This window comes from Miniopterus natalensis, chromosome 11, assembly GCF_054644295.1.
Source record: "Miniopterus natalensis isolate mMinNat1 chromosome 11, mMinNat1.hap1, whole genome shotgun sequence".
In the NCBI taxonomy this organism is placed as follows: domain Eukaryota; kingdom Metazoa; phylum Chordata; class Mammalia; order Chiroptera; family Miniopteridae; genus Miniopterus; species Miniopterus natalensis.
This window is the reverse complement of record NC_142091.1, coordinates 36,174,703-36,186,980: the sequence shown is the minus strand read 5'-3', so window position 1 is coordinate 36,186,980 and position 12,278 is coordinate 36,174,703. Positions and strand designations below refer to the sequence as shown.

The following is a 12,278-nucleotide window of genomic DNA, read 5'->3' as shown; positions in this document are numbered from 1 at the left end:
TGCAACTTTTTGGAGACTATTTTAGAAATTAAGCTTATTGCCCAGCCGGGCGTGGCTCAGCAGTTGAGCATCGACTTAGGATCCAGGAGATCAAGGTTTGATTCCCGGTCAGGGCACATGTCTGGGTTGCGGGCTCGATCCCCAGTCGGGGGCTTGTGGGAGATAGCCAATCAATGAATCTCTCATCATTGATGTTTCTATCTCTCTCTCTCCCTCTTCTTTCCTCTCTCTGAAATCAAGATATATTAAAAAAAAAAAAGTTAAGCTTATTATGAAACATAAACAAACTTATGCTAGGTACAGTAATATTTCAGTAATAGAGAAGGCAATTTACAAATATTTACCTTGATCAAATATTTTTCCCATCTGTCTGCTGTAACGGATTTGCCAATCTTCCTCATCAACTTCAAATGGAGCTCCACCAATTCTTTTGGTACTTAAAATGAAGAAAAAATACTGTTAGCTAGCAAAATTAAAAAAAAAAAAAAGTAAACATTTAAATTACAGAAAAAGAAATTTCCCCAACACTGAATAATTTTTCAAAAAAAGGTGTTGATTTTAACTATCTTTTAGATCTCTGAATCAGAAAAGACTAAACTATAGGAAGAAACAACTAAAATCTACTTTCTTAAAAATTAGAAGGTGTATTCACATTTTCTTTCAAAATATCAAGTAAGAGTAAACTCTAATATAAACAAACTATGGACTTGGTGGTGATCATGATGTGTCAGTGTGGGTTCATCAAACTGTAACAAATGTACCACTGTGGTACAGGATGTGGACAGTGGGGGAAAAGAGCATATGGGAATTCTCTGTACTTTGTGTTAAATTTTTCTGTGCATCTAAACTGCTCTAAAAAATAAAGTCTATAAAAATAGCCCATCATAAAAGCACTTAACTGTACAACTAAAATTTATACTGTTTCTCATAAAACATTTGATTTCTTTACTGAGACTGCAGATCAATATAGATTCAGAGAATTTAAAAGAAATCAAGGAACATATATTCCAAGTTGATAGATATCTCAGAAATAGTTCAATAGTTTTCAAACTGGCCTCGTGTGGCTCAGTGGTTGAGCATCAACCTATGAACCAAGAGGTCACAGTTTGATTGCCAGTCAGGGCACATGCCAGGGTTGCAGGCTTAATCTCCAGGAGGGGGCGTGCAGGAGGCAGCCGATCAATGACTCATCATCACTGATGTTTCTGTCTCTCCCTTTCTCCCTTCCTCTCTATGAAATCAATAGACATACTAAAAAAAAAACTGTTTAAGAAAACTAATTTTCCAATCTATTCCTTATCTATTGTGCTAAACTCCTCTACAGCATCCTTATAGATGGATGCTTGACAACCTTCAGGAAGGGAAAATTTACTTACCTTCCAAAGTTCTAATTTTAGAAAGTTACCCTTACACAAAATCAAAATCTGCCTTCCTCCCTGGTTCTTGCTCTTATTCTCTTATATTTTCAATTGCCCTTCTATTGGAACCTTCAAATACCTGAAGATTACTATATCTTCTCTCAGATTCTCTCTTCTAACTATAAACAACTGGAGTTCCTCCAAATATCCCTTGAGCACGATCTGATTTTATTGCTTAATTATATTAATTAGGCCCGAAGGAAATGAAGAACACACACAGCCAGTCAAATTTAGCATTTCCCAAATGCCAAAAACCATTAGTAACCTAAGAGAAATCAAGGGTATACGATCTACAAAGGTTCCATAATCAAATACTTTAAGAAAATGCTAGATTAAAAACAAATTTTCTTGTGACTACAAGACGTCTTAAAGCCTTTACTGATTGTTCCTATATGCACTGTGAATATCCAAGACAGAGACATAGCCTGTAGCACTTCCTAATGTATTTGATCATAGAACCTTTTTTCATGAAACACACAGTATCTTGTAGGATACAAGTGGTCTGAAGTACAGTTTGGGAAATGATGGACTAATTATTTTCTGTCATTCTTTCAGACTCTTTATTCTTCACTAAAGCTACTTCCAACTTGAAAGGACCTTCAAGTATAAAGACATTCAGCCATTGAACAACTTTTTGTGGGTCCACTATTAGTAAGCAAGAAATAGTCTCTGCCTTTAATGAGCCTACTTAAGTGAGTCTTCTTAGGGGGGTAAGACCATGGGTGAACTGGAGGTAAGGGGAGGAGCCAGGAGGGGTAGTTATAGACGAGTAAACAAACAATTATACTAAGCCAAGACCAGAAGTATGGGATTGAGGGTGGAGTGGAAAAAAGAGGGAAAGGACCTTACTTACAGAATTAACCGCAGACACAAAAAGCTGAAAAACAAAGTGATCATGAACTGGAAGCATGAACAGAGAAAAAGGGTACGAGGCCAGATTCTTCTTAAATTTTTATTTAAAAATTCAGACAAGAGAGTGCTCTGTGATTTAGAAAGATTTCAATGACTGAATTTTAGGAAAACAGATTTCTTTTACTTGCTTATCTGTTTTAGGAGGTGGGCAGAGATTAGATGTAAATTCAGGAAAATATGAATCCAGAAAGATGAGTCACCTGAACTAAGGTAGAAGTGGCACAAAGACAAGTGGGCAGATTTGAAAAATACTTAGAAAACAAATAATAAAACTTAGTGACTGACTGGTTGTGCAAAGCGATAAAGAGTCAAGAAACCATGAGACACTCGCCTAGGTAATAAAGTAGATGCCAAAGGTAATACATTAAGAAGAAAAAAACCTGTGGTCAATTTTTACCTCCATCACTTAATACAAGGAGACTACGGTTTTGGTCAAGTTCTTTAAACCCCTTATCTCAAATTCCTCATCTGTAATAAAGGGCTGCAATTGGTTATCTTACAGTTTCAAAACTGCAAAATATTACAGACAGCTAAATACCTTTATTTTTATTTTTGTTGTTGGTATTTGGGGAACCAAGGTTAGTTTCAATTTCTCCTTTTCACTTTTCCCCAAACAGTAAGTCTTTTTTAAAAAATCCTCACCCAAAGATATGTTTCTATTGATTTAGAGAGAGAGTAAAGAAGAGTAAAGGAGAGAGAGCATCGATCGGTTGCCTCACGTACGCACCCTGACCAGAACTGAACTCCCAACCTAGGTATGTGCCATGACTGGGGATCAAACCTGCAACCTTTTGGTGTATGGAATGATGCTCCAACCAACTGAGCAACACAGGCCAGGGCGCCCCTAAACAGAAAGTCTTGATGATTCTGCCTTCCTACATCTTAAACCTATCCCCTATTTTCCCGTTTCTCTAGGGTATCGCTGTACCTTCTCCCTTCAGAAAAATAGCTACGGATAATCTCCTATAGCCAAACCAATCTTCCAAAACTGCAGTACTGCTTTCATGCCACTTCTCAGTTCATAAATATCTTTTATGGCCCCTAAATACCTATACAAACTCATCCAAATTTCTTTCCATAGCCTCAGAGCCCCAATATTCAGTGTCAACCTAACTCTCCAATCCTTCCCTCTCACTTCTACACTGAAATCCTTGATTCAGATCATTCTGGCCTGTTCACTATCCACTACCTATCTGGGCTTTATTCAAGCATTCCAGCTTACTGTTTTCTGCCCACTTGAAACATCTTTCAATTTCTGGTAAATAAAAATCCCAAAAGTCTCTGAGATAGCTTTCCAATGATTCCAGCAACAGCTTTATCCTTGGAATGCCCACAGTATTAATACTATCTGTATCACTCATTTAGGAGTTGGCTACGTAAAAGTTTTGCATTATTTATGCATGTCCTCCATATCATATAGATATATGAAATAACACAAAACTTTGATTAATTGCAACTATTTTTAAAAATTCAAGGTAAAAAAATATAGCAAAATGCTTTTCATCCCACTTTACAAATGTAGTCACTGTTGATTTAGGCGTGTAGAAATAGATTATATACTACTTGATTTGCTTGTTAGAGCACTGGCTCTTGCAAAGCACTGTCCAATAGAACATAAGATGAACCATATGATTTCAAATTTTCTAGTAGTTCACTCATAAAAGTAAAAGGTCAAAATTAATTTCAATAATATATTTTATTTTTATGCTATGTACTCTAAGTTATTTCAACATATAATCCACATTTAAATTTTCAGATATTTTATATTTTTTACTTGATTTTTAATTTTTTTAAAATTGAGGTATAATTGACATACAACATTATATTAGTTTCAGGTGTACAACATGATTTAACATATATATACATTATGAAATGATCACCACAATAAGTCTAGTTAATATCCGTCCCTTACAGTTACAAAATAGTAATGCTTTTCATGTGATGAGAGCTTTTAAGATCTATTCTCTTAGCAACTTTCAAATATGCAATACAATAATATTAACTGTAGTCACCATGTTGTACATTAAATCACGATGACTTATTTATAACTGGAGTTTGTACCTTTGGACCCCTTTCACCAATTTACATGTTTTGTTATACTAAGCTTTCAAAACATATTGTGCATTTTACACTTACAGCACATCTCAATTCACACTAGCCATATTTCAAATGCTCAAGAGCCACATACAGCTAGTGGTTACTGTACTGGATAGTACAGAGTTAGAATATTTAAAATTTATGCGCTGGCTGATGTCGCTCAGTTGGCTGGAGCACTGTCCTGTATACTGAAAGGTTGCAGGTTCAATTCCCAGTCAGGGCACATACCTAGGTTGCACACTCAATCCTTGATCAGAGCACGTATAGAGGGCAACCAGCTGATATTCTCTTTCACATCAATGTTTCTTTCTCTTTCTCTCTCTCTTTGCCTCTTCCCCCCTCTCTAATATATCAATAAGCATATCCGCACGTGAGAATTAAAAAAAAACCACGCTGAAATTTATAATCCAAAATTTACTTACATATTTTTGAGATATAAATGGTATGTAACATTATATTTGTATATATTGTGAAATGTTTACTATAATAAATCTAGTTAACATCCAAATTAATTATATTTGTTGTACAAATAGAAGTGATAAGCTGATAACTTTTATGGACACTAGTAGCTCTCAATATTTTGTCAATAATAAATGGGCAAAGTGTCAACAGAAAAATTAATCAACGTGATAGTTAAATTGAAAATATTAAAATTCCCATACTTTGTACAGTCATCCCTCGGTATTCATGGGGGATTGGGTCCAGGACTCCCAGGATCCAAAATCCACAGATGCTCAAAGTCCCTTATATAGCCCAGCAGGTGTGGCTCAGCAGTTGAGCATCAACCTAGGATCCAGGAGATCACGGTTTGATTCCTGGACAGGGCACATAACTGGGTTGCAGACTTGATCCCCAGTAGGGGGCATGCAGGAGGCAGCTGATCAATGACTCTCTCATCATTGATGTTTCTCTCTCTCTCTCTCCCTCTCCCTTCCTCTCTCTGAAATCAATAAAGACATATTAAAAGAAAAAATCCCTTATATAAAATGGCATTGTATTTGCATATAACCTATGCATATCCACCCCTATACTTTCAATCATCTCTAGATTACTTATATTACCTAATATGATGTAAATGCTATTTAAATAGTTGTTATACTGCATTGTTTAGGGAACAATGACAATAAAAAGTCTGTACATGTTCAGTACAGACCCAATTATTGTAGGTATAACTACATAGTACATGTAAGCAACAATGTAACATTAAAAAAAAAAAAAATTCCCATCTGTAGTTGGTTGAATCCCCAGTTGCAGAACCTGCCAATAAGGACTGACTGCACTCTAAAAACAGTGCTGTATATTCAACAGACCATCCTATAATAATGGAAATATTCTACATACGCACTTTCCAATATAGTAGCCATTTTTAGCTACTAGTAAAATGTGACTATTGAGCACCTGATATGGAGCTAAACTGAGAAACTGAACATTTAATTTTATTTTTAATTAACTTAGATTTAAACAGCCACATATAGCAAGTGGCTCTAGTTTTGTTGGACAGTGCAGCTGAAAATTACCAATCACATTTTTAAAACACATAATCATTTTCTAAAATACAAAGAGAATATGCAAATTCACTTATCACCTGAAATATTTTCTAAATCTCATTTCCAGAACATTAGGGAATTGTCAACATCCTTCTAAAGAATTATCTATTTACCAACCTCATGTCATTCTGAAAACTACAGGTTTTATCCCAACTGAACCAAGATCTCTACCTTGTCATGTGCTAGATTTTAATACATAACTTTAAAATAAATTAAAAAAATAATAAAATAAAATAATATATATATATATATATATATATATATATATATATATATATATATATATATATATATCTTTATTGATTTCAGAGAGAGGAAGGGAGAGGGAGAGAGAAAGTTGAAACATCAATGATGAGAGCATCATCATTGATTGGCTGAGAGCCCACAACCCAGGCATGTGCCCTGACAAGGAATGGAACCTCGATCTCCTGGATCCTACGGCTATGCTCAACTACTGAGCCACACCTGCCCAGACTCGGTTGAAGATTTTTAAAAAGGTAGAATTCCAGACTGCATTACTGATCCAATCACTCAAAGATATTCTATATTTTGACATTTTTCTAAGCATCTTTCCAGCACCAAACCTTAGGAATGCTGCTGCTTCTGCAATTCTAGTCATGTTATTGCCTTTTTAAATGGTAGAAATTTACAGCAGCTCATAACTAAATGACCTAATTCTTCTCATTTCTCAATGAAGTCTTTTACTTAAATTTCCTTTATGCTTATAAGCACAGATATAATTAGAATCACAAGAATAGTTGATCTTATGAAGGCCATTGATAAAAGAGCATTGATTTTAGATCCAGTGATTGGAAGATAAGCTTACAGCAAGCTTTTAATTACTGCCCACTTTTCATAAACTCTGTTGGGGGAGCATAGTTTTAGGAATAATGAGACTGGTTCCACAGGCCACCAGATCCTTAAAATAACTTATATATTTATATACCTTATCTTCAAAGAGGTCATTTAATCAATCATCTTAAAATTTTCTGAAAAGCAAAGAAATGGCTCAAGACTATTGCTCTGTAGGGGAGGAAAAATAATTTTCCCTCTACCCTTTTGGGTTCTTAGTTGGAACATCCTTGTAATAAAAGGTTAATGGGAGGGAAAAAATCATGAAAGTTTAATGACATGTACAATTCATGTACAAATGGGAGAGACCAAGGAATATGAGAGTAACTTGCCAAAATGGCTGAAGCCACCACCTTAAATACCATCTTCAAATGAAGACACAAGATGTTGAGAGCCGGGGGAGTCAGTTAAGGGAGGTTACCCGGAAAAGCACAGTAAACAAGTGTAAGGTTGTTATGCAGATTTAAGCTGTGATCTTCTGCACTGATAAGAATTTACACAGATAAGGTCATGCCCTCTTTCAGGTGTAGTGAGGGAGACACCCCTACTAACGGAGGTTTCCCTTATAAATGTAAACATATTTTACAAAGGATAACTTCTATTTGGTTTTCAGAACTTCTCCCATGTCTGTGGTCTCTTAAAATTAACCAGCCTAAAATAATCCTTATGCCAAATAGACATAAATTATTTTCCCCTATAGGTCCTAAGTAATAAACCTGCTACAGCATGTTATTGTAATAAATATCGTAGGCAATTATAACCATAATGTTTGTGCAATGCACTGCACTACATCATGACAGCTACAACATCACTAAGCAATAGGAATTTTTCAGTTTCATTATAACCTTATGGGACCACTGTCATATAATCAGTCTGTTGTTGACCAAAACCTTACTTATGCATCACATGACTGTGTATTATGAAAAACACTAGACAAGAGTCAGGAGAAAGAGGTGCAAACCTCAATTTTCTCTTCCATAAATGGAGTTGTACTACAAGATCAAAGTCCTCCAGCTCTAATATTCAATGTTCATGTCTATGTACTGAATCAGGTACTTGCCTTATAATGATGACAGCTAATCACAGGATATTAACATTTTTTAACTGAAAGCAATTATCTAATGCACACTCTGATAGACTGGAAAACTTAGACGTAATGTGAACTGCCCAAGACCAAATAGAGACCAAGCAAGAGCCCAGACCTCTCCTCTTCAAATCCAGAGGTCTTTTTAATGTTTCTTGAAATATCAAATGGATGGAGAAATAGGTCAGAACACCTAACTTACAAAGCAAACCACCCTTTCTGTGCAGCTGTTTCTGGGTTTTGATCTTGCCTACACACTGTGAGACATTACCCATTTCTAAAATGTAATCCAGCTAATGGTTGCCATAGCAACAGAAAGACTATTACTACTCCTTCCAATTCATTCTTTCTTCCCAACAGCTTTATTGAGATGTAAGTCACATACCATATAATTCATCCACTTAAAGTATAAAAAGCAATGATGTTAATCATTAATTTCAACTGGGTAAAATTTGTTAAAACCATTTTAAGTGTACATTTCAGTGGCATTAATTATATTCACAACACTGCAACCATCAGCACTATTTTCCAATCCATTCCCATAGTTAAAACTCTTGAAAAAGTCACTCCATTTCCAAATTGTTTTATGGAAAATTTATAATTATAAAAGCAAAGTCCACTATAATATATATTCTCAGTGGGAACAATATTGATTCCAAGGGGGCAAAAAATCTCAGATAATGGTTTTCCACATCTTAACACTTTCTGACAAAATCTTATTCCTTAGTATTTAATTCCTTTTGCTAAAGAGAAAATTTTAAATTAAATTGTTCTCTTTAGGGGTATGACCACGAAAAAAAAGTTGAGAAACACTGTGCTTTAGAATTCAAAAGCAAAAATTGTTACTCAAAATATGAAACACAACCTCAGACAGTGCTCAAACTGCAAAAAGACGTTGCATCCCACTGAAACCCAAGCCAAGTTGTAAATTGCCTAGCTACCGCACAAGAACTGATTTTATCCATGTTAAACAAAATAATGGAAAAAAATTATCATGCAATTTTAATATTTAAATAAAGCAGAAAATCAAGCACACTAGCTGAAACACTAATTTTAAAGTTATCCCAAATGCTGATAATTAAGAGAAAACAAGAACAAAGTATAAACAGGAAAACAAAAAAGGGTGGGGGAAGCCAGGCTCTTTGACGTCATATAGTCTTAATTATCTTTATAGTCTCACTTTGTAAATATCTATCATCTATCTCCTCTTCTCTCTCTCCGTGAAGATAAGGGCCAGATGCATCTGCCTTTTTCATCACTGGATTCACAGCACCAAGCACAGTTCCTGGTTCACTCACCTCTCTGATGAGATAGAGAGAATAAGGGTAAGAAAATAAAGGAGAAAGAAGAGACGGAGAGAGGGAGTGAGGAAAGCAGAAAAAGTTCTAAAGGTAGACAGGGAAAAAAGAGTTCCTGTAGATATAAAAGAGAAATGACCTGAACTAACAGTATGCAGGAAAGTGGTGAGGCACACAAGATGAAAACGATGGGATGGCAAAAGCGTCTCTAGGTTTCAGAGTTCACTGTGAGAGCCATCAGGTAATACCACTAACCCAAGACAACTTATTTGCAGGTTTCCCCCCCATTCTCTTCCTTTCCCGAGCACGGATGGAAGAGCTGAATGCTCCCATGTATATTTGTATATAGGAGTAAATAATGTTTAGATGTTTAACTAAAGAAATGTCTATATATCATGATTTTCTAACACCAGACCTCTGTAAAGTGCCAGGCTTCTATCCTCACCATGTATGATCCATATAGTTCAACAGATTCCCCCCACCCCACTTAACTGCAGTTTTGCTTTACGCAGTTTCAGTTACTCAAGGTCAACCACAGTAAAAAATAATAGAAAATTTAAAAAATAAAAAGTTTAAACTGCATGCTGTTCTTGAGCAGCGCGACAAAATCTCTCGTCATTCCATTCCATCCTGCCTGGGCATGAATCATCCCTTGTCCAGTGTACCGACCTTATTTCATTTCATTATGTAGGCACTGTACCATCTCACATCATCACAAGAAGGCGAGCATAGTACAGTAAGATATTTTGAAAGAGACCACATTCACATAACTTTTATTATAATTTTTTACTTTTGTTATAATTATTCTATTTTATCCTTAGTTACTGTTGTTAATCTCTTATGGTTCCTAACTTATAAGTTAAACTTTATCAGAGGGGGAGGGGTGTGTGTGTGTGTGTGTGTGTGTATGAAAAACATAGTATACATAAGATTTGGTACTATCCCTTTTCAGGTATTCACTGGGGATCTTGGAACATATCCCATGCAGATAAGGGGGGACACTATATTGTATTTAAAAACTTAACAGTACACTAGAACATGGCTTTATGATTCAAAACCATGCTTTTAGGTGTTATATCAGTTTGGTGTTTCTTTTAAAGGCAATTCTGCAGTTTCTTTATGAAATTTATATTGTCTTTATTCCCTAGTAACAAGTGATTCATTTTCTTTCAAATCAACATTCATTATAGCTAGATGAGTAACATACTGTGTCATCTTACAGCTTCCTGAAATTGTGACACAAAGCATAACAGAGTAGGTTCATTATAGTTTCTACAGTTATTTCAACAAATGAGAAAATGTGTATGAAAACACCTTATAAACCATAAAGCAATCTACAAACCAAAGTTACTGTTATTCACCACCAGGTGGTGATCATGTCTTATTTAAAGCAAAATGCTGACACCTTATTTGGGGGCGAGCCAGCTGACTGCTAAAAATGATCAATAAGCAAACCAAGGTGTCTGAATAAATGTTGGTGATTTTTAAGTCTGATGAACTGAGACATCAGCAAAACACAAACAATTAAAAATAGGTTTAGCCTGAAGACTTCAAAAGATTTGTTCATGTGAATGTTTGATAATTCTAGAATTTAAGGCAAAAGACGTGTTTCTGGCATTCTTATATTGGTTATTTAACCATTCATACAACCCCATTCCAACAATATCAATATATTACCATGAAACTTAGTCCACCCCAATGTTCTTTTAAAGCAAATCCAGATATCATGACTTCATCCCTAAATATTTCACTGTGTATCTCTAAGGGGTAAGGACTCTTTTAAAAATAACCATAGTATTATTAGTTCCACCTAAAAATTAATAATTCCACCCTGGCCAGTGTGGCTCAGTGGTTAGTATCGGCCAGCGCACCAAAGGGTTGCAGGTTTGATCCCCAGCCCAGGGGCAACCGATCAATGTGCCTCTTTCACATTGATGTCTGTCTGTCTGTCTCTCTCCCCTCCCCCCTTTCCCTCTTCCCTTCCACTCTCTCTAGAGATCAATGGAAAAAATACCCTCCGGTGAGGATTAACAAACTAAATAGAAAATAAATAAATAAAAATTAATAATTCCTTAATGTCATAGAACTTCCAGACAAGAAAACATTTTTTAAGTATCTTTAATTAACCAAAAATGAAGTTGTATTTTATTGTTACCTCTGTAGAAGATGCTGGCAGCAGCTCGCCTTTATCCCCTCAGCACTCTGGATTCCAGTGAAAGCCAGGAGAGTTAACTGTTCCTGAGAGCAGCCTTCAACCCATAACTGACAGAAGCTCTTTTACCCCTTGGATGGGATAAATATGAGATATGATCTACACTGTCTCTCAGAGTTCAACAGAAGGATTCAGCCCCAGGAGCCTATAAAGTAACTTGGTAACATCCTATATTGGCTTTTCCCCCCTTCCCAGTTTCACTTCCCCCTCCTTCATCAGTGTTTCTGGCATGACTTTCCAAATAAGCTACTTGCACTCACATTTTTGTCTCAAGGTCTGCTCCTTGGGGATTCCAAGATAAGACAACCTCTAAGTGTTTCAAGGAAAGCTATGGACATACTAAGAGAATGTAAACATAAACATTTCTCCAAATATGTTCAAAGAGTTTATAGACAACCCAAAAGGCATAAACATCTGTTTAAAGAACACTTCTCCTCCCTACAGGGTCGAGACAACTAAGATCCTAATTATTTGCTTAACATAAAATTTTTTATTAAGATAATTGTTTGAAAGTGTTCCACCGAGATTGTTCACTTTTACTGAAAATTTTCCCCACCTCTTTCCGCTTCATTGTTGGAAAAGAAGTATCATTATCTCAATACTTAGTTCCTATGTGCATAAAATCTAATCAAATTGAAAATAAGATGCCCTGGCCGGGTGGCTCAGTTTGTTGGAGCATCGTAACATACACCAAAAGGTTGTAGGTTTGATGTCCATTCAGGGTGTGGTAGGCAGTTAGACCTGACGCAAGCAAGGACGATGGGCCAGTTACAGAAGGTCACCAGGAAGGAAGCCCTGGGCGCCTAACAATGAAAAGTAACTGGTAGAGCAGATATTGGAAATATGCAAGACCTTGGC

General features: G+C 35.8%; 1 protein-coding gene across 3 annotated transcripts in view; it reads right to left on the bottom strand.

Moving 5' to 3' along the window:
- The window catches only part of RSF1 (remodeling and spacing factor 1), a 101,239-nt gene that overhangs the window by 62,733 nt on the left and 26,228 nt on the right, over window positions 1-12,278 (bottom strand). For all 3 annotated transcript variants that reach the window (XM_016196393.2, XM_087821639.1, XM_087821641.1), the window contains exon 2: window positions 345-436. In XM_016196393.2, coding sequence (XP_016051879.2) covers window positions 345-436 — 92 coding nt within the window. The remainder of the gene's footprint in view (window positions 1-344; window positions 437-12,278) is intronic.